General features: G+C 49.8%; 1 protein-coding gene across 3 annotated transcripts in view; it reads right to left on the bottom strand.

Moving 5' to 3' along the window:
• Positions 1-344: 344 nt before the first annotated feature.
• Positions 345-23,126, bottom strand: part of SERTAD2 (SERTA domain containing 2) — an 81,271-nt gene continuing 58,489 nt past the window's right edge. The window contains exons 1-2 of one of the 3 annotated variants that reach the window (XM_083832047.1): positions 21,529-21,810; positions 345-5,673 (exon numbers count right to left, since the gene is read on the bottom strand). In XM_083832047.1, the coding sequence (XP_083688173.1) occupies positions 4,719-5,669 (951 nt within the window). In that variant the 5' untranslated portion in view covers positions 5,670-5,673; positions 21,529-21,810 and the 3' untranslated portion in view covers positions 345-4,718. Of the gene's footprint in view, positions 5,674-7,062; positions 7,251-21,528; positions 21,811-23,126 lie in introns of those variants that run through there. The other 2 variants (XM_083832049.1, XM_083832048.1) reach the window with 2 other exon arrangements.

The following is a 23,126-nucleotide window of genomic DNA, read 5'->3' as shown; positions in this document are numbered from 1 at the left end:
TGCCTGAGCCAAAGCCAGGGCCAGGCCTCCCCGCTGCTGCTGCTGCCGCCCCTGGAACCAAATACCAGCACCTGCGGGGCTCAGCAGGGGGAAGAGGGCACCACTGGCGAAGAAGCACTGGATGAAGGTATCGGACGCTTCCTGCTGGGGTTTAATGCTCTGAACGAAAGGGCATTATGTGTATTAAGTGGCCTGATCCTGCTCGCTCGCTGCACGTTGTCGCACACAGTGTCTTTTGTCCAGTCCTGGAAGGGGGCACAGGGCCGGTCCCTGCCATGTCCCCCATCACCTCCCCTCTCCCGTACACCCTGCCCTGTTCGCGGAAGGAAAGAAAGAAGCCGGAATTTATTTTAATCGTTTATTGTATAATATAAAACTACAAAAGTAAGACTGCTCATTTCCATGTACATTTGTCCAATTGGTTTTGATTACAGCCCATACCTACATGTGAATACAGTAATCTGGTTTCAGATGTATATGTCTGTAATATTGCATAGAAAAGGCACAGCTCTAAGGTCTGTGGGAGGGGGAAGGGGAAATACAGCCTTTTTTCTTTTTTTCTTTTTTTTTCTTTTTTTTGACAATAACAAGCCCTGTTCAAACAACCATGCACTGAACATGTCACACTATTTACACCTTTTCCGGAATCTTGGCCTTTACAGGCGCTAGTACGGATTACGCTCAGAACTAGATCGGAGTTGAGGTTGGGATTTTTGTCTGCAATTTGTATTTTTAAAGAGGTTCCAGAACTTGCATTAGGCTTATTTTCAGGAAAAGAAAAAGTGCTTAAAAAGAACTAATTTCTTGAAAAATGTTCAGTCTCATTAATTAATAGAAGCACTGAAAGCAACTTGCACAGAAGCAGGATGTTGAAACCTGAGGGGTGGGGAAAAACAAAACAACCAAATAAACCCTGTAACAACAACGCAAAGTTCACAATACGCCGGAGTTGATTAAACCGTTTGTCAGACAGGACCCATTACAATTTACTCAATTTAATTGTGATAAAAGTGTAAACTTTGGATTCATAACATTGGTTTGAAACAATCCAGGCTATTACCACACAGCAGTGAGGGGAGGGGGGGGAAAAAAAAAAAAAACACACGTTACCTCTCGCGAAGTCCAAATTTATTCTTACAGTGATTGCTTCAGCCGGTCTTGCTTCTCTAGGTGGCTGCAGGGAAGGTGCCGGATTGATGCTTTTAGTTTAAGCGTTACGCTGCTCAACCACGTTTTCTTGCCTCTCGGGCTGACCCATCCTACGGGGGCTGGCTGGGGACCAGTGCGCCAGGACCGGCTGGCTGGGGCGCAGCACTGTGGGCAGCTGGACTCAGCCGCGTGCCTTCGCTGTCCTTACCTTCGGGCAAGAGGCTCGGTCTGCTCGGCTGCATCTTCTGGGGCTGGAGGTAACGTCCCGCAGCCTCCATCACCCAGCTGAACGCTGCCTCTGCGGACATTTTCCGGACCAGCACGCTAGAGGTGATTGCGCTTGCTGCTGGCTCCCCTCACAGACCGAGAGGCCGACAGGGTAGGAGGCTGACTGGGACTCGTTTTGAACATAAAACTGTCCCCCACCCGTACCCCTTTTGCATATTTCAAACAACCAGACCCATATTAGAAAAAGAGTGGTGGTGGTGGGGAAAAAATGTCATGTGAACCATGCATATCCTGACTGGAACTCAATTCATTTTCTCTGAATCTGGCTCCCATACCCTTTTTCATACAGATTTACATTCCTACAAGAGAATACATTCCTACCATACATTCTGTACATGTTACAATCCAGATGTTGTTAGCTTCACAATAAAATAAATATATTTACAGAAGGAAAAAAAAGAATAAATAATTTATGAAAAACAAAAAAAAATCACTTCAAATCCAAAGCTCTTTTATTCTGCTCCCATCTTGTCACTTCATTGCACATTAATGTTGAAATCCATCCCTGGTGTAGGTCCCGGAGAAGCCCCGTGTGTGGCTGCGGTGAGGACCACGGGGTGAGCGGCACCGCTGAGACCTTTTTCCCTCTGTGGCCTGCCGTGGCTGCCAGCAGGACCAGAGCCGCTCCCTAGCCCCACGTGTCAGCTGTGTTGGTGTCCCACCGGATCGCCGCCAGGCCCCCGCGGCAGGGCCTGCGCTTCAGCACCAAGGATACACAGACGTTGTCTTCTGAGTGGTAAATGGACTTAGAGCTCATCTCGTCGCTCCTGCGGCTACACCAACTGCACCTAGCCACGCTTCAACAGCAGCGCGTGGCTCCAAAAATGGCATTTATGTGAACTTTTGCCTAACATGTGGTAGTTGTTTGACTGCATAAATAACCCTCCCCTCCAAAAAATACAAAAAATAAAAAGGGTAGCTCCAGCATACTGTAAATAAGTTTTTAACCATGGTAATGCGCAGTGCTTACCAAGTTACCGCGTGAAATCATCGGTGCTACTGCGTGCCTACAGGTTTGTGCAAACAGCCCCCGTGCCGCATGGCCCATGTTTTACCAGTTTCTCCAGTTATGAGCAGTGTAGAGCCCAGCGGGGCTGCTTCCCTACAGGCCCGCAGCCGAGCGAGGTCCAGCTGCTACCACGTGCGGTGCGGGGGCATCCCCACCCCGGGCCCTGCACTGTGCTCGGTCAAGGGGTTTCTGTTGGAAGTGATAACTTATTTTTTAGCCCGTGTAAGGAAATGACTGCAGCTCCATCAGCATCACTGAGTTTGGCTTGGAAAAGAAAGAAAACCCACCCCCGCGCCCAGTTGTCCCCCAGCCCCACGCCTCACCCTGGCAGAGGAGTTGGGCTCCAGAAGCGTTTCATAATTGTACGCGACGCGTTTCGTTTCAATTAGGAGTTCCTTCATTGCAAAATGCATTTGCTTTTATACTCTGTCTGTGTGCATATCTATGTTATATCTATCTATCTATACACTAATAAATATATATGGCCTGTTTTAAAGTGCCAATTTATAAAAAGCTGCCTCCTTAAAAGGCAGACAAGACCCAATTTCATCCATGACAAGAAGGGAGCAGAATTGACTGAATATTGCCAAATGACGTAAAACATAATTTAAAATTTCTTAAATAAATATAAAAGTTATTCCTAAAGAAGCCATAGGCATGTCAACAATATAGGTTGTAACCGGCGCTCAACAGCTAAAGTACCATTGAAAAACTAAAATGCCATAGCAACTTCAGCAATAGGCATGATACATTGCAAACATTTTGTTTTTAAATTAAATGTACACCACAATGAACTTAAAAAATGCTATTGGTGCAGTAATGAGAAGACTTCTCAGGTGTTACGGGGAAACGGGACCATGCATAGAAAGCTGTGTCTGTATATTCGTTGTAAAACAGGTCTATAAAGTGTAAAGCAGGTAACACAGTTGATACAAGAAACCAACCCTATACGAGATGCCAAGTGATGTAACGCGACTGGCTCCAGTTTCAACAGCAATGGATATTAAAGCAAGTCCATCCAGTGCAGGTAAGAGATGAGCTTCACTGCAGTAATACTGAAGTTGCCTTTTTCAGCACTTAGCACAGTGAGGTGGGGCGCGGGGAGGAGAAATGCTCCAAGAAAGGGCGCGTGGACGCTTCGACGCCAGTCTTCTGCCCGCCGATCAGGACGATGGCCGCGGGAGGGATGCTCCTGGCGAGCAGCAGGCATGGTCCCCCTCGAAATTGCTCCCGGGGCTGCAGGCGAGGAGGGGCTGCACCGCCACCGCGTTCAGCTCCTCCGGGCTGGAGTTCCACAACTGTTTCCTGCCGACTGCTTCGCGTACGTGTTGGAAAAGGACATGGCTCTCAGTTTCGGGAATCACAGTAGTGCGCAGTGGGTACAGCAGGGAGCAAACACTTGTGAAACTCCTACAGGAGCAGCTCCCAGCCCTTTCTTAAAGCACTTTTTTTTGTTTGTTTGTTTGTTTGCCTTCAGGGAAACCAACTGCAGGCTTATTTGATCCAATTTTCTCTTTGCACCATACACATATAAAACATTACAACTCTGTATAAAAGTACAAGTGGTTCTTGTACATCTGAATTATGCAGGAACTATGTGAGCAAATCCTATCAAAATAGCTATTTTTTGTGTGTATAAACAGCATTTGTTTTTAGAAAAAACAATATCATAAACTGCAGAATCTGTACAAAAATATAAAATAAATTTGGGCAGCAGTTTCTAAACAGCCATGTAAATGCAACACTTAAAGAGGAGCAGGTTAATGCCTCCAAAAGGCTGAATTGCTAAGTCAACCTATACAGGGCTAAAATGGTATTGAGATTATCTAAATAATAAATTTTTTTACCTCTTGCAATAAAACTTATAGAAAAAATAGACAAATATGCACATGCAATTTACAGCTTTCCCAAACATAATCCTTGTGCTTAGCTTTTACAATTTTTTTTTGTAATAACATAACATTGTCTACAATACATATTCTTTCCTATACCAGGATATTCGGTCTTCCTTGAGGAACCACTTTAAAAAAAATACATTAGAAGTGGTCATACATGGATGAAGGCACTCCAACTCTGCTTGAAGCAAAAACTAGTGTGATCCTTTTCTTTTCAAAAAAGGCAAGCAAGGACGCATGCACAGTGCTGTGAATCGGGGGCGGGAGGGACTATGGAAATACTACCAAGTGTATATACTGGTACTTAAAATTAAAATTTAAAAAAAAAAAAAAAAGAAGAAGAAAAGAGAGAGAGAGAGTTGCTATATTTCTATATTTTAAGATCCAACAAGCACCTCCATGATGTGATCCAGTTCTGTGAGGTCCATTTTGAAAGGCTGATTTGGAGTTACTGGTTGACTGCTGTATGGCGCGAGCGTTTTTAGGAGCTCATCTGCTGAGACGGGAGCCATTTTGGAGGCAGCCCCCGTGGCAGACGTGCAGGGGTCAAAATCATACATGGACGTGTCAATGTCAGCGAACAGAATGTCGTCCAGGGTCAAGTCTGTGAGGAAACCTGTGGAAGTCGTGATCTCGAAGTTGCCGGGCAGCGAGTCCATGAGTTTGGATTCGGCTGTTCTGCTCTCCGCGATGCCCTCGGGCTTTTGAACGCTGGACTCGCTGGGGTGGTCTTTAGAGTCAGCGGCGGCTGTGTCGGCTGCTACTGCTACTGCCTCTGCGGAGGTAGGTGCGGGACAAAGCTCCTCGATTTCGTCCAAGGCTGAGGAGAAGCTGTCCTTGACTGGTTGGAGAGCAGGAGGTGGTAGTTTCGTCGGACCATCATGCTGGACAGTCGGGGAAGTGCAAAAAGTGTCGTCCTCGAGCAAAGAGGCCGGGGTGAGGCAAGACTCCAGGGGCGTAGTGCTTACGAAGTCAGTGGGGAGCAGGGGCTGGGAGGCGAGATGGCTGAACGCCGGCTGGGCCTCGCGGAAGTTGTCGCTGAGAGGGTCGGTGGGCTGCGAAGCAGTCACAAACACAGGCCTCAAGCTGCCTTCTTGTTTGAGTTCTTCCTGGATTCGCCTCAACATGTTGTTAATTAAAACTGTCTTTTGCAAGCTCGGCTCGGTTAATGGCCTGTGGTTATAAAGTTTCATAAGGGAAATGTTGAAGATAGTCTGACGCTGTAAGGTGTAAGACACCTTAGAGGGACCATCAGTAGGAGACACCACTTTGCCTTCCAACCCATCTTCATGCTCGTCAAACTTCCGCTTTCCTCCTTTCCCCAACATATATCTGAAAGGAAGGAGAAGGCACTGATGAAGCCAGCAAAGCTCAAAGTCTGCTCTTCGCTCCCCCAGCCCCCTCCCTGGCCAGGCGCCGTGGGCAGACTGGCCATCCCATCCCCTCCTTGCTTACCCCAGCCGCCACACGCGCGCTCAACAGCACATTTCCCTCGAGCACGTGTTAAGCGTACGGTCCCACCTATCTGCACAGAATGGACAAGCTCCAGATCCTGCATTAAATTCTTTCGAGCTTCCTGGCCGATGCAGTACCATGGCTGGGAATACAAACCTCGCACGCCGAGGTTCTTACAACGAATTTCCCTTTTTTATTTGAAAGTATGTTTGCGGGGGGAAGGGGAGCGAGGCTCAGCAATCCTATACCGAGAGAAACCTTCACGGCGAAGTCTGGAGTGTCAGCTCTTAGGCTACACACAGATCTGACCTCGTGGGTTTATTTAAATGATTGCATATGGACTAAACTACTGGAGCAGGAAATGCAGTTATTACACTCATCTCATCGCAGAATTAGATGAATTACAGACAAAGAAGACCCGCCAGGTCATTTAGCCTGATCGCCAAGATTATTCTCTGCACGACGTTCTGCTGCCGCAGCAGGGGGTGCCTCGACTCCCACTAGCGACGGGCCCTGGCTTTGGGGACGCTTTTGGGGACACGGCCACCAGAGAGCCTTAAAGGCTTCTGCGTGGCACCTCGTCACACACGCCAGCCGGCCGTGGGCCCCCAGGTGGGCACCACCTGCCTGCTGCATGGGAGCTTTGTTCTTCTGGGGGCAGGAAACGCTGGCACACGGTGGGGGTGGCAGCTGAAATCCTTTCCTCAGCTTCTCCTTGGCTAAGGCAGTGCCAGCAGCCTCTGCCACCTCCGGCGAGGCTTTTGGCGCGCGAGGCAGCTCCCTAGCTGGGGACAGATGAGCTATTGCAACAGAGCAGGAATGCACCGCTCCAGACGAACCATTTGTCTCTGCTTCCCCCAAATCAGAGCGTGTTCCTCGCCCAGGACTACATCCATGTCAAGTTTCCTTTGAGGTTCACTGAGAACAAAAGAACGCCTTAGGGCTTTTTAAGAGAACAAAAATCAGCATAAGTGCATGTGCTTTTCTCCTGGTCAGATAGCAGATTTTGAAGAAGGTAACTAAGGCAATTTTACCAAATCTCCCCAGCATCGCAAATCATTGCTGAGCTAAGAGTAAGTAGGGCACTTCAGTCCTCGCTGCTGTCTCTTCCAGGATGTTTCAGAGCACCGAGAAAAGCCTGCAAACACTCCTCTACACAGCCTAGTCCCAGGCTCATTTTGTCCCCGTTATTTTTGTGACCTAAAGATCCCCCCCAGACGCAAAGGAACAAAGGCACCGCCGTGCTGAACGGGCACGACACCTTACGTTGTGCCTCCGAGCGGGGAGGGCTTGAGGGCCAGAAGACCTCTGCCACCACCTATCTTCGGGGAGCAGCCAGGGCTGGATTTGCCGAAATGTCAGTGGCTGCGGGATCAGACAGCGTGGTGCCCACGCCAGCACCTCCTTCGGGGCTCACACAACAGCAGGTTCCCTCCAGCTCTCTCCCTCACTACCTGCATGGAATGAAGTTGCAACAGATTTATGTATAAACGCATTTTTAACCCCAAACGTGACTTCTCCCATACGAGCTTCATTATGCAGCTGGCTCCTGGCTATCGTGCAGGAGACAAAACTTGCCTTCCTTATTTGAGTACAATCCCCAGCTCCCCGGATGGGATCCCCGCCTGCGAAATGACTGCGCCAGGCAGGTCCAAGACAATCTGATCGCTGTACGCCCGTTGCAGACAGACAACATAGTTAAGGGCATGCAAACACCCCCAGGAACGTCTGCGAAACATTCAAAAGCAAAGAGCCCTTGCGACGTCGTCGGGGTTTCGATAAAAAAAAAAAGGAACGAGGTTCAGAAGGCATTTGCTGGATGTTAAATCCCAAATCAGATTGGGTGAAGTGAGCCCTTTCTGGTTAAAAATAAGTCCCAAATCCAGATCATTTTCTAGCATATTATGCAATTAAAAAAAGAAAGGCGGGGGGGGGAGGGAGCGAGGAACGGGCAGGCTGCGATCCAAGCTCCTTGGCCAGCTACCAGCGATCCCCGCGCCTGGAATCTCGGGTGAGCAAAACCTCTGAAATTTAGCACTGCCGCTGAAGTCTGGTTTTTCTCTGCTCCCTGGTGTCACTTCCATGGGCTACTCCAGAGCTGCGCACGTGGGCTCGGGGTGGTGGTGGGGCTTTTCTGTTTAAATATTGACGACCGACACGCTTCCTTCGACTTCAAGCACCTACAGCGAGAACGGGAGCTCGAGGCTAGCAGGAATCAAAAATCCTACCTGAGTTCAGCGCATGTTAAAGAAGCTGTGGGTTAGGAGGAGAGCGAGCAGCTTTCCGCCCCTTCTGACTCTCTCCTCCCCCTGAAAAAAGACAGACTCTGTCCTAAAGACATACCAACACTCCTTCCGCAATGCTCTATTTAAAGGAGAAATTTTTAAATGGCTCGGGGACTAGGAGAGTTTTGAAGTTTGTCAGGCTCTGCGAGGAATGTATAAAAATATTCACAGCACAAAGCCAACCTTTTTCCCCGTGATAAAGAAAACACCACTGGGGTGGCTGTGCTCAGCTCCCCGCGCTTGATTATTAATTATTATTGTCAGGGGACGTCGGCACGCATTTCTAATGAACCCAATTGAGCTGGTTTCTCTCATTTACATCCGAGATCGAGGTGCTGGTGGCTGGACATTTTCTAAGCTGGCCAGTAAGAGCTATGGGATCATCATTAGTAAACACAATGATAAGCTCTCTGCGTCGTTTTCCAGGAAGCACAGAAATGATTCAAGGTTTCCTGTATGTATGACTGTCAAGCTTTCACATCTCACTCGATCTTCGTGTAGCTCGGTTCAGAGCCGGTCCTTTTAAAGGACAAAACAGATCAGGAAACTCACAATTTCTCCTCTTAGCTTTTCAGCGCAGCTTTCAGTTTTCTTTTCCCCAGAAATGCTCTCTGAAAGCATTTAACTATTAAAGCTACAAAGCAGGGCTGCAGCCTAAGCAGGGGGGTTATTCCCCCAGACAGGGAGCTGCAATGAACACCGCAAGACTCCTAGCTTTACAGAGTTTTATTTTATTCCCTTCTCCTCTGACATGCAAATGGGAATTGTAAAAACATTTTCCTCCAGTTTCTATAAATCACTTCACTCATTCTAAGCAAGGAGGCGGTATCTTTTAGGACCAGCTGATACTGTGGGTAAAAGCACACATGCCTGCAAGCCTTCCTCTGCATCTCCCTAAACTAATCGCGTAGTTTCTGACCGCCACAGCTGAAGACAACGTTGCCTGCTTATCCTTTGCCCTTCACACCTACATTAGGAGATCGGTTTTGTACATCTCAAGGTAGCGAAAAACACAAAACCAAATTGCAAGCTCAAACATCTCAAACAAAAGCCTCGCTGCTCTCCTTCGCAGCCAAAGCTCCTGCTGGGAGGACGAAGACGCCAAACTTACAGATCTGGTTGGGCAAAGATTAGCAGGGGATGAGATACACTCGCACCCTCCCGAGCGCAGGAAGTCAGAGCCGGCCTACTGAGTCATAGGGCTGCGATGGGGACGGACCGACAGCAACCCACCCAAACCAGCCGGGCAGCGACAAGGGGTCGTGCCCGCGGCGGGGTTTTCGTGCATCTGTTTTGGCTGAGCGGCAATCCCGGCCAGAAGTTGTTCTGCTGCGCTTCCAGCGGGCTGCCAGCAGCTGTCATTCTGTGTCCAAGCGCTCGAGTTGAGACGGGATGTCGCTTTGTTGTTGTTGTTTTAATAAGGGGTGTTGCAGGGTTTTGGTATGCAAGTTAGTTTTCAGCGTTACTTAGGTATGTGGAATTAGAGAGTCGAAGAAAGGCCGTGGAAAAACTGAACTTATCCGGGGCAAGGGGGGGTGGGGAATTACTCAGAGATTTTCCCCGCTATTCCCCACCAGTTGGCTCCAAAGCTGGAAGACCCAGACCCAAAAGTTGAACCATTGTTGTTGAGAAGGCTTCAGCTTGCTTTTTTTGCCCATTTAGGGTGATTGCACGCGCCTCAGAGCCAGAGAAATGCTAGCATTGTTTGGGAGTTGGCTTCTCTTAATTGAAAAACAAAAGTAATATATATTTTTTTCATTTGCATGTCATTTAGCCTCCTTTTATTGGTGCTGCATGCTCTTCAGCCGGAGCTGGAAAAAAAAAATGCAGTTGGGGCTCAGCAGAAGAGATAATCAGCCTGGAGCGGGTGGTGCTCTGGAGTCAACCGTAATCGATTACACACAAAAAGCTTGTGCAATGCCTGGCTGTGTCTCCGAGCCTACTTAGCGACGAGTCCTTCGCTCTGCAGAGGAGAGAGAGAGGCATGTGCCCAGCGTGAGAGAAGTGCTGCACGCATCAATTGCGCGTACAGTGTTACACCTTGTCACTGCTGGGCTATTTCTGAAGTCTTTATTAATTGGGAACTTGGCATCAGGAAGCAGTGGATATGCAAAAAATGGAGGGGAAAAGTGATTTAGTTATCTCAGCAGTAATAAAAACACCCTTTAATGTTAACTCGCAAAAGCTTTTAACAGTTTAGCTTAAAATACCTCTCAAGGCTGAGGGCTTTTCTTGGAAGCCAGTTCCACAGCCCCCGAGTGCCCCCTGATCAGAGGCAGGCAGGAAGGGAGAGAAAGAAAGGGGAACTGAACGCCGAGAGGGACTGTGTAAGGGCATCTTTCACAAGTCACCTCTCCACTCTCAAATTTATGCCACCCTATCAGCCAGGCTAGAGGATGAACAGGTTAATGCAGTGAGGCTCGCTGTCACAATGTTGCTCAAAAAGATAAATGCAGAAAAAGAGAGGGAAAAAAAGAAAAAAAAAAAGGCATTTCAGGGGATTTAAAGAAAAGCAACACTTCACGCCCATGGAGGAAAACACAGAAGTCCCTGAAACTGCACAGAAAGTTGAAAACATGCACACTGAACTCCCAAAACTAAGTTTCCCAAATCTCAGGTACAGATGAACCTCACCGGGGCTACTCGGAGACTCTATCCAGTAAATTACGCAAGCGCTTTCTGTGTCACTTCTGGAACATGAAACATTATTTTCCTCTCCTCCATCTCTCCTCACTCCTCATCCTTGAGGGTTGTGTTGGCTGTATCCTGGCCCAACGGTAGTCAATGAGTGTTTTGTTACTGACTTCAGCAGGATCGGGATTTGGCACTGATAGCTGCAGGACCAAAATAAAAAGGTCTTTTGTGCCAACTGGGTTCAACTGGCAAGGCGAGGGCCAGGTCCTCCGAGCTAACAGAGGCGTGCGCCGCTTAGAGGCGTCGGCGCGCTGCCGGATCCAGCCCGAGGGACCACCTGAGCTTACAACCAGAGCGGAGGCATCCTCCTCCCAGCGCCTTTTCAGAGCTGGAAAGGAAGGGAAAGAGCGGAGGGGAACGCCAGTAGAAATCTGGCACCCTCTCCCAGCCTCGCTAAAAACAACGGAGCAAGCCCAGGTGTCGAGGTTTAGCGGCAGGGCTGGAGCGAGCGAGCAGCGCGGACTCGGAGAGGTGAGGGCCACCGCGCGATGAAAATCGGCCCTCCTCGAAACTTTCATCTGTTGACACCGGGGTCTTTAAATCCTGGCACAGCAGCATCCCTGGGAGCTAGTACAGCATGTACCACGCAGTAATGCACGGCTACGTTCAATATGCTGCAGCTGGCTCGCAATTTGTACACTGACAGGGCTGGGTTTTTTCTTTTTCTTTCCTTTTTTTTTTTTCGCAAGGCTGCTTCTCAGGATCTGATGCAGATTTTACTCGTTCAAGTTTAATGCGTCCATGCTGCCTGGCTAGAGGGAGGGCTCCTGACAAGCGCTGCTGGGTAAGAATTTGGTCTAATGGCAGAGGGCAGCAAAAAACAGAAAGCCCAATACCAGACGTGGAGCCGGGGAACAGAATCGTGCTGGGCTTTCTGTCCTCTCCAGAACCATGCCCTCCTATTTACAAGGTTTGTTTTCCCTGACACTCGCACTTTATCTTAATGCTGGCTGCTTTTTTGTTTTGCCTTTTTTTTTTAAGAGGAAAAAAAAAAAAGCGAGGTTTAATAAGCACTTACAAAACTCTCCTTTAGAGCTCTATCAAAAAATTGGCCTCCTGGGTAGCTCTGTGCTTCCAGAGAGCGCAGGGAATTGTTTTTTCTGTTTGCAAGCCTTCACTGTGAGGCTGTCGTCGCCAGCAGCAACCGTAAGCGGCAGGTATTTCGCACGTACGTTTTGTAGGGGCAGACTCTTCCCATCTCCCGCGGCGGATGGGTGCACCTTGGCTCTCGTGGAAGCTGCGGAGAGGCAGGCAGAGCCGCTTGGTGCTCAGGCTGGAAGCACCCCGCAGCCAAATTCGGTGAGCGAGGCAGCTCCCCGCTGTCGGCACCCACCGCTGAAGGCTGTGGCAGGTAGCAGGGGGACTGAGAGTGGTCTTTTCCAGCTCGTGCTAGTGTCGAAATAAGAAGGGAAGCCACAGCGGGTGACTTTCAGAGGCTGATCTAAGAAGGATTTAGCTAGGGTTGGTGCGAGGAAATCTCTTGGCAAAGGGGAGACGAGAAGCTTGGCCACTCGCATTTTCGGAGCGCCCGGAGCGCCGCCGCTCCCGTGGGGTTTGATTTTGGTGCTCCCGGCTTCTGAAGCCCCCCGTCCCTGAAGGCACGTCTGTGCGAATCAGCAAGTAAGGTGAAGCCTTCCCTAGCAAATAAGCAATGCAATTATAAAGCCAGTCAATAGCGTAACGCCAGCCAACGTGTTCCAGCGATATTTTGAAACTGTAATCTGATCCTACTGTTTCCATCCTCGTGCCTTGCCTGCTCTCCCTTGTTGCATACTGTACTATTTGAGGCCCAGAGGGCAAAGCAAGCTCTTGCTGTTTGTTAATGATCAGAAACTGCGTTTCGAGCGAGAGCTCTCTGCGCGCCGCCCACACTACTTTCTTGATAGTTTCTTCAACTCGCAGCCCGCCGAAGCCCTATTAGAAGGCTCTGTGAAAAACAAAAGGCAGCAAAACAACCAGAAACACGACTTAGGAACTCCACTTCTGTCTTCAGTTTCCAGCTCCTTTCTACCAGGCTAAAAAAAGGCAAAGCCGCAGTCTAAGGCAATCTCCGACTCTGCAGTGTGTTAAGTCTTGCAGGAAACATATGCTTCTATTAAATTGGAAACAGTTTCTAATGCTGTCAGTTTGCTAAATGTAACACGTTCTCTTGGAAGAAGCGGAGCAGTTTTAATGTTTTTGACTAACTGCACACACCAAACAGAGTATGTCTGATAAAGCTGGAATGGGCTCCAATAAATATAGCTTAGGATAAATTACTGCCTCATTAAGTAATTGTTTGGGAAAAGGAGAGCAGGTTTTCTAGATTATAGCCATGTTATTAAGGGTGTTTATAATATTAGGAATTCTATCAGGGTAGCAGACCTTAATACAAGTTTAAATCAGACGAGCACTTGTTAGCTCGTTAAGCCATTAAAAACTACACTGGCAGAACGAGGAGGTGAACAAGACTACACAGGTTCGGCGCAGGGAAAGCTCGTGAGGCGCGCTGCGAAGGAAGGGGCGGCCGTCCAGGCAAACGCCCCGAGTACGAGCAACTTTTGTCAGTACAGAGGAGGAGAGGGCATAGCTGGAGAGCATGCCGAGGCCAGAAAACGTTTAGTCAAACCAGGCTTTATTCGTGTACAGGAAGGCAGTCGCGTTTACTGGAAAAAGAGCAGGTTTGGATTGCCCGGCAGAAGAAATTTCTCTCTCCAAAGGTCTCAAAATGGCAATTCTCACGTGTTCGGCCTCACACACAGCCTCCCATCAGCATCCTTACAGCGGCGCCCACCAGGTGCCACAAAGACCCGGGCCTGCCCTTTTTTGGTCTCGTCCCTAACTGGAAACTTCACGAAACACCCTTCCCACGGCTGCTAACGCCATCTCACCACGAACACCAGCTTCGACACAGACCTTGGCGGATGACTACCGCTAATAACTGCAGTACTCGGGGTGGTCACGGGGCAAAGCCGCCTCCTCCTCGTGCCGTATCTAGGCAGACCCCTCTTTATGTCCTCCCCCAGCGCGGCTGCACGCGCCATCTACTTAAAACCACATCCATGCCACCATGCCGGGGCACTGAGGAGCCTCCCCACTGGGAGCAGGCTTTGCCGAGGCTCCCCTGGTGCTTCGAAGAGCCCCCCCGATGAGCTGGGCCAAGGTTATTCTCAAATTCAGCCTCCACGTGGCGGCATTAAGGAAGCTGCCAGGCCTGCCAAGCGTGAATCAAATTATACCGCGCTGCGTGCACACGGGCTGGGACGGCTCTGCTGCCAATATCAAAAGCTCAAGGACCAGGATCTGCGTTACGCACCTGGGCATCAGCAGTAGGAAACCGGAGCTGCAGTAAATAACACCAGGCGCTGCGCTAGGCCAGCTCCTCAGACTTTACTACACGATTAGCTGATGATTCAGTAGGCTCTGCTTGTTGTCACCTGAAAAACATGCGAGGGCTTCTACGCACAAGTCTCCCCGGGACCAGCCAAGCAGCTCCGCCTGCCCCGTGCTGCCGTTTCTTTTCTGGCACCGGGGGCCTCCTCGCCCAGCAGCCGCCAGCCCTGCCAGCAGGACCGGGGCACGACGAGGGCTCCGCGTGGGGAGAAGCAGGGCCAGCATCTCTTCCAGCAGTGGAGCAGCAGCAATTAAGATGGCCGTGTACCGCTTCAGGGCCCAATTCAGCCAAGAGCCGACCGCCTTCCTTTTCTTCCCACTTCAGAGCCTGCAGGCACCGGCAGAGCGAAAGCACTGGCTGAGAGGAGGCTCCTTACTTGGAAATTATATTCGAGGCGATCTGAGAGGGCTGGTGCAGCCACAAGAAAGTGACTGCTAAAATGACACGCCTGCAACACCAAGATGCTACTGGTCAGTCTCTAAGGGAGGGTGACGAAACAGCAAGGCTGGCTGTACATCCTTCCTCCCCTGCAACGCTGCTCCAAACAATAGATTACGGCAGCGTTGCGTTTCAGCGCACAAGACATCTCGACAGGCGCATGCATGTCACGATCTAGCTGATATTTTTAGTGCACGCAGGGACTGAGCGTCGTAGACCTAGCTTTACGGGATGTGCGCAATTCCTATAAAGGTTAATGAGGGTGGTGTGTGCATCCAAGAGGGACCAGACCCCTTTGTGGGTAATAAGAGAGAGTTTTTCTCACGTATTTATAATTACTTGGTTAGAGTCCTTGCTTGCAAGCGGATCGTAGTGCTTTTTCCCTAAAGATAGCTTGTTTTTCCCCCTCGTTGCGGACCCTTAATAAACACTTGGGGGAAAAAAATACCCACACTGCTGTGGAAAGAACTGAATGGTTTGCCAAAAAGTAGGTTATTGCTCTGAAAACAGTGCTGAATAAATTATCACAGTCAAACTGAAAAGCAGCAAACTGGGGGGGGGGGGGAAGGGAGGGGAAGAGAAAAAACTCCAAAGAAACGTATACTGCAAAATGCAAAATACATCCCAGCAATGACAAGTCATTTTAGTTTCTGGCCTGCAGGTTTTATTTGTTAACCAGTTTCTTGCTATTGAAAGTTAAAAGAGGAGAAAAACAAAGATTATAACAGAAGGCATTTCCCTGGCACTTTTTAAAGGAGTTACGCTGCACACGGGTTGTTTTCAACATCTTTACTTAAATAAAATGAACACAGCCCTGCAAGCAAGAATACTCTGTGAAAAAAGCACCCACCCACCCTTGTGTTTCTTTTAAAGATGTGGAAAAGCTGTTGGGCATTTCTCCACCAGTGAGAACCCCCCAGAAAAATGGTAGTTAAAGTTTGACATGAAAGTTTGCTAAGACGGTGTTAAGTGATGTTAGACAACACGATAACTATTGGCCTTTCAGCCCGCTGCTCTAAAGCTCTCACATTTGTAGAAATACAGCATGTGTTTCCACATCCAGCGAAGGAGCCTTCGGAAAGCTGATAAAGGGAACTTTGGCCAGCCTTGAACTACATTCAGCTATTACCAGCTACAAGTCAGAGAGGAAAGAGATTTAATTTTTCCTACCACCTGTTTGATTGCACAATAAAACTACTACACCGAAGCAGTCCCCTTTGAAATAGTCACCGTACGATCCACGTAAATTTTATGTGTAGTAGTTTAAACATTCTCAAATAAACCGCTTTGACTTATATGGGGACACCCTTTTAACAGCATATTTTAACAATCCACGTATTCAATACGTACTTGGAAGCACGCTTACTACCGGTCAATTAACATGGAACAAAAACTGGATCATAAAGTAAGTCTCTGGGAATTAGGAGTGGAAAATACAGACGGAGAAGAGACTGGGAAACTGAAACTAAACATCCTAAACCTCATTTTGTTTTCGGTCAGACACAAGCCATTCACCTCACCCAGGACGTTATTACACTAGTTTTCCCCACAATTAAACAAAAAGCAAAAACAAACAAAAAGAAAAGGAAAAAAAAAAGCTAGCAACCCTTCTGACAGCACATATGTACAATGTACGTTCCGCTGACAGCTACGAGAAGCACGGCAGCAACAGGAAGCTTTCTGCTGTATGCTACACGCATACAGAAAATATGATCTCACTTCTTCTCACTCGCAAGGCGTTTGTGTAATACTTTAGTTAGGGGAGGAAAGGGGAAGGGTTGCTTCGAAGGGCCGGTTTTGCCAAACAGATGGAGGAGGAGGGTAAGAGAGCCTAGGCCGTGTGCTCGATCACTGGAGGGTAACCTAAGCAAGTTATTGCCCCCCTGGGACAGCTGGCACTGAAGTCACCCCGCTCAAAACCCCTCCAACGGCAGCAGAGCATAATAAAGTGTAAGTCATTCCTCCTGCACGAGGACGGGTGCACGAACCGGCTGGCAACAAATCATGCTCTGAGAAAAGGCACAAATGGAGAGGGCTCCCTCACAGGCACACACGTACGCTCACGCGCAGAGATAAGGAAGCAAAATGTTACCACTAGCTGTAAAAACGCCGTGGTTTGCGCACGAACACCGGTCTCCTATCTTGATGAAGTGTGTATTTTAAAAATATGCAAATCCTATGCATGCACGTGTACCTATTAACCACTTCTTCCAAGGGTGAAAGGCTGCCTGTAAAAACACATGAAAAGTGAAGGGTTTGTGGAGGCACCGGAAGATGACGATGTATTTCTGAATTAGGTTTTAAAACTTCATTTTGCAGCTACCTGAAGTTAAGACAAAGCTGCCTTTAGGCGTCTGAAACTAGTCAGACCTGCTGTAGCAGTTGCACAGTCTGCTTCAAATATGCCCTCCACGCTCCTTTCAACCTCCACCCCAACATATATCCGCATAGTTTGCCTCCGATCATGGGTGGTTCTTTCTATAGCACAGTTCGCTCAGCCTTATTGCCTGCCTGGCACGCCAGGAGCTTTTCAAAGACTGATGTTACAGGCCTCGGTACGAAAAAGCTTGGAAACTGCAAAGGGAGGAGTTGGTAATTGTCACGTTTCCACTGAAGGCGAGCGCGGCTCAAACAGCTCAGGGGGTTCTGGGGAGGTCGAAGATCTGGGATCGAGAGAAGAGTTTTTTTCATTACAGATCATCCAAGCAAGTTTTCGGGTGAGTTTAGATCTTTCCACCAACTCAGGGTTCCTTTGAAAAAGGAACTTCTTTCTTCTGTTACTTCCATGTACCGCCCAGTTTTAAAAATAACATTAAAGAAAACAACCCACTTTTGCACTTTTCTCTTTTGTGTTCATAACATAGTAGAATACAATTTTATTCAAACTTCCCTGGAAGCAGAAGCTGCCAGATGAAATCAAATATGTCTTACTGGTGTGAAAGCAATGGAAACAAGCTTTGGCTCCCAGTAATTACACGGACTGAGATTCATGTCATTCAACGCCACTTAAAACTCAATTCCAATGTGTTATTAACGAGACGTTCCTCGTTAAGCCCACTGCTCATCAAAACACCGACCAGGTCATACAGACTGGGAACTTGGGGCGTTGTAGGGCAACCCTACAGTTATGTACCATGCAGGGCAGAGGACCGAATCCGGCCCTGTGTTTGGACAAGTGATGGCTCGAACTTGCACCCAGGGGACACTGAGCATGGCTATGACACACAGCAGCAGCCTGGCCCCTCTGATGTGGCAGTGGCCGCTGTCTCACTTGCCCCAGATGAGGCCTGGTCCTCAACGGAGCGAAGGCATGAAAGGCTAAAACTTGCTCTCTGGTGGCTCCCTGGCTCCGTAAGTCTTTTCCAGCTACCTTGCTCCTCGCCACAACTTGACGCCTTTTCTGAAGCCCGTCGGCGCCATACCCTCACGCTGCTCTGTGTCCCCAGAGATGGTCCCGGCTCTCCCTCGAGAACGCCCCTCGAAGCAACTCTTCCCCAGCCAGGAATTCCCCTTCGAGCTGGAGGAATCTCCCGGCCGCTGGTCGAGCATGGGAGCCTTCACAGCTCCTCCCGGTCGCTGTGCGCTGACACAGAGCATCTGACACACTCGGCCAGGCGAACGGCGCCGCGCGGTTTCTATTCTGCACGGTGACACACCGTCTCGTCCCCGCATGGTTAGCAGGGAGGGCAGGGACCCCACTGCGCTCGGTGCGGCACCAATGCGGGACGTGCAGGCTTATTTCTTCCACAAAGCTGCTGCAATCTCCCAGCCACGTTTGCTTTGAACTTTGTTTTTGCTCGACTTCAGTGCACCCAACGGCAAAGTTAGCGCTGCATTTACAGGGCTGCCTTTCCCCGCTTGCGTTAAACAGTCAGCATTGTTATTTTATTTTTTTTGAGTGTTTGCACTGGTAATGCTGAACAAACCGAAAAACCTGAAGCCTCTGCTATAGCAAACACAAAAACTGACTTTGTTTATAAAAGAATTAAAGAACTAACACATGTTGGAGGGTCTCTCTCCACTTACAGAAAGCAGGCACTTCTTCATGACAGCACAGTGTTTCTGACTGGCAGAAGTTTGGACGTAAAACAAGCGGCAGAAAACACGCAATGCTGGGCCCCCAGAGAAAGTCGGCACTGTTCTGGGATTGGCAAATTCGACTTCCTTCAAACTATTAATTAGCAAGAGATTCATCCACACTCGAGGCCCGTGCGCACTGCCAACCTGCTTCCATTTAAACTGGACCTTGCTCCCTCCTCGGGTACACTCGTGATCTTTGGACTCGGTAGCTGAGAGCTGCTGTTTCTGGCACTGATTTGTGCGTGTGCGCCTGCTCCGGCGCTGCTGCAACTGGAGCTGCCTCCTCCTGCGCCGCTCGCACGTAGAGAGCTGGCTCGGAAGAAGGTGTATCCCTGCTATCCAGACCTTATAAAAAGTAGATTACCAGAAAACTACTTACACTTTCAGAGCGCTGCGTTCTCCCCGCTTGACAGATTACACTTTAAGATGTTACATAAAAGCAAAAATGGTCACAAGTATTTTGGATCACCTGTCTGGCGTTAGCGCTCTCGGAGATGAACTGTGCCAGGAGTGTTTTACATCAGTGTGAAAAAAGTCAGAGTTCCTGAAAGGATTTTTTTTTTCCCCTATGAATTATTTATTGGAAAAATAAAAGCAGCTTGTGTAAATGATGGCAAAATCCTCCAAACTAGATACCGCATAAGATCTGTTGTACTTCATGGAAGCTAAAAAAAAATTGGAATATGAAATTTGAGGGTTTCCTTGATAGTAGTACATTATCTCAAACTCCTTGATGCCTCTCAGGCAGCCAATTCGAATGCCTGGATTATTTATATCATTATTTCTACCAAAACACTGAGAGAAACAGTGGCATTACTTCATCTTTCCCATTAAAAAAAAATAGCAGGTGTACAAAGGAATACAATTACATTTCTTAATAAATCAGCACCTACAGACGTATTTAATGTTCTTAAAGACTGCTTCATCTACAGACAAAACCTGAAGTACCTACGGCTAGCAAGTTTCTTTTTGTTTGTTTTTAATCAGCTTCAGAGAGAAAGAAATCAGCTCGACACAAAAAATCAAAGTGCTGTTTTAATATGCACAAAGTCTAGCTTCATTCGTTAGCAGTCCAATCCAGTTCCTGCCGAAAAGGAGTGGGCGGTTTTTGCTACCAACTTAAATGGAAGTAGGATCAGTCACGAAAGGAGGAAAACCTACAGCTGTGCTGTTAGGTGCTGCGGTGTGTGCCTGGACAATGGAAGTGCCCCCTAGGACCAGCTCTCATATACCTGCCTGGCAGCACAAAGTGATAGCCTCCTGCTATCTCCACCACCACCACTGGCTTGCTATGTTAAATCACATTCAAAGGATACCACCTTAAAAAAAAAAAAAAGCGTGCGTTTTAACTTCAGGCAGGAAAGGCTACTTCAAACTTACCCTGCCTAATCAACTGCTTAATTTCTAAGGCAATATGTGTATAAGCTACAGCAACTTCACAATTCGTTTCTACAGTTTGCTTTACCATGTGACAGCTTCCCGTGCACTTCAGAAGAAACTGAGGAGCCTTCAAAAAAAAATGTAGTACCCTGTGAGAAGCCCACGAGACTTAGCACCAACACATCTGGATAGAGCATTTTACGCAGGTGAATCCCTACAAACCTGAAGAAAAAGACAGGAGCTGCCTCTTCAGCTCACACGGGCAGAAACCGTGTGCCGCGCTTGAGACACACAGGCATAAAACTGATGTTAGGGGGCAGCCAAGCCCTCTCCCACCATTGTTTGAGCAATAACACGTTCCACGGCGGCCAAATCCAGCACCCACTGAGAGCAGTGAGAGCCACCCTGCTGACTTCACCGGGCACCATCTGAAAAAGCCTGGACTTCCCTGATCCCGAGAGCTTTGGGCTTGCCTGAACGCAGGCTGCCGCACGAGACAGCTCTGACGTGCTGTGCTGCCGGCCGGCAAAGGGGTTAGCAGCCCCCCGAGACGGAGGTGAAATGGGCAGATTTGTTTAATTTTATGCACGCGGCTGACCGGCAACTGTGAGTTCGCCACCGAAGGTCCCAGAGGGATGGCACACGAACCTCTCCGTAGATTTCCAACTAAAGTGTCCCAGGGTTTTCCAGCTGTGCTTGACTTAGTGCAAGACATGACAGCGGGTAACCGCACTCCAATTTTCGTGCTTAAAGAAAGCTTATCTCCCCAGATCCTGACACATCTTCCCGGCTCCTGACGCACCGACACGAGCAAGGCAGCGAATGCCCTGAACGAGAGAGAGGGGCACTGCAAAAGAAGATTTGCTTCCCAGGGCTGGAGTCCCACTCAAGGCGCAGCGTTTCCACCACCGTTTCGCAAAGACGAACAACCCCTGCCCGCTGAAGTCCCCCCCCCCACCCCAGCCCCCAATTTCTCCTCCCTGGCTCAAGGAGAAGCCCCGCTAATCCCCAGCCCTAACACCAGCCCCGGGAGGGGTCCAGCCAGCGGGCCGGCCGTGCCCAGCCATATGTCAGCCCTCGTCCTGCGCACCCAAAATACCCCCCAGGCCCTTCGGCTCGCCTTGCCACCACGCCACCAACTTCGGGGGAACCCCAAAACCCCTCTCTCTTCTCAGGAAATCGGAGGGCGGCTGGGTCGTGATGGCTCAAACGGCTCCCCCAGTGTTCACAGTGGGGTTTCCTCCACTGTGGGGACTTTTGGGGGGCCAGCCCCGACCCAAAGTAAGCCCTCCACCAGCACCTGCTTGGGCTGGGGGTGCCGCGCATCGCCCAGGGAAAAGGGGTGGGAAGCAGGTTTTAAGGACAACTCCAGCCCTTTTGGGCTCACCGGCCCCCCCCCCCAGGCTGTGGGGCCCCCAGCAGGGGGAATAGGGCCATTTGACCAGCCCAGCGCCCCGAGCCCCCCCCCCCGGCCCCACTCACCACATGCAGCTCCCCCTGGGAACTAAAGCCTGGGGGGGTCGGCACCTCTCGCCCTCAGAGCAGCTCCATCTGTCGCTCCCGCGCCGGCTGGGAGGAGGAGGAGGAGGAGAAGAAGGAGGAGGAGGAGGAGGAGGAGGAGGAGGAGGCAGCGTGAGGATTTAAGCCTCCGCTCCGGCCCGGCGGCTGCGCTCACGCAGCATTATACAATGGAGGAGGAGGAGGAGGAGGAGGAGGAGGCGGGAGCAGCCCCGGCTCCAGCACTTGCCGCCAGCACTGACGCCAGGGGCGGCTCTGGCGAGCTCCTCGCCCTCCGGCCCGCGGCAAAGCCCCGCCTCGGTCCGGCCTTCCTCCCCCTTCCTCCTCCTCCTCCTCCTCCCCCGGCCCGGCGGCCCCGGGCGGCAGCGGGCCCCGCTCCGGGACAAAGGCGGTCGCCAAGCGCCGACCGCAAGAATGCCAAATATCCCGGGTGGCCCCGGGGGGGCCGCTGCCTGGCCGCCCCCGTCCCCCCTGCCTCAGCCGGGGGCTTTACCTGAGGGGCACGGCGGTGTCCCCCCTCCCCGGGGCCGGAGTTGGGCTGTGAGGGGCTGGCGGGGCGCTCCCCTGAGGGAAAGGCGGGAGCTGGGCCCTCAGAGAGGGGTCGGTGGTTGTTTGGTTCCCTCAAAGCTGCGTTGGTTCCCTCAAATTTGGGTGGGCTCCCCCAAGGGCTCGAGATCCCAGGAGCCGCAGCTCCAATGCCTCAGGGTCCCGGCGCCATCTCGGGTGGTTGCGTCCCACTGCGGCGCCTGTACCCGGGGCCAATAAAGCTTTAAGAGCAGCCATAAAGGTGATTATTAGTCATTAAGAGCACGACGTGTATAGGTATTGCGCTCCAAACGTCCTGTAATGATTTGTGATCAATCAGGCTGGCGGTCTGCTTGGAAATCAAGTTCCCTTTCCAACCTGAAAACCGAAAAGAAGAATGGTACCTGGAAATCGCACGTTGAAAACCCACAAAGGACAGGAAAAAAAAATAATGGAGTGAACCTGCCAAAAACAGAAGGGTGATTTTACGGATTCTTAAAATTAGACCTGAAAAGCCACCCATCTAATTGGGGCTTAAAACACCAAGACTGGTATTCCGCTCTGCTGAAGCCATTAGAAGGGGAGGAAAGCATCAGACTGAGAAGCACCGTCGCCAGGCCTGGTGACACCTTTCCTCCTCCGCCTGCGTTTTCAGCCCTCCGTTTGAGGAAATCCAAGCGCTGTCATCCTCTGACTGCCGTGCAGAGGTAGCCCTGAGGCAGGTTTGCGAAGCCATTCCCGAGCCGTTTACTGAATTTTGTCACTGATAAGTGACTTGTGAATGGATCACGAGGCGGCAGAAATTAAAACCTGAATCTCCCCTGGCTGGATGCTTTCTTGCAGACAGGGAAAATTTGGTGCTCGAGCTCAGGAAAACAAGGCTCTTCTTGAAATTACAGCCGTCATAATAAAAATCAGTAAATGAAAGGAAAAGCTTCATTTGCTTTAGGGCCTGACTGGTACCTGTCTGGTGAGCTTCAGTCTTTTCAAAAGCCAGCCAGAATATTTGGACATTTTCAACTTTGTTGGTTTTTTAA

The sequence above is a fragment of the Anser anser genome, assembly GCF_964211835.1.
Source record: "Anser anser genome assembly, chromosome: 3".
NCBI lineage: Eukaryota > Metazoa > Chordata > Aves > Anseriformes > Anatidae > Anser > Anser anser.
Note: the sequence above shows the minus strand (reverse complement) of the source record. Positions and strands in the feature narration are given on the sequence as shown.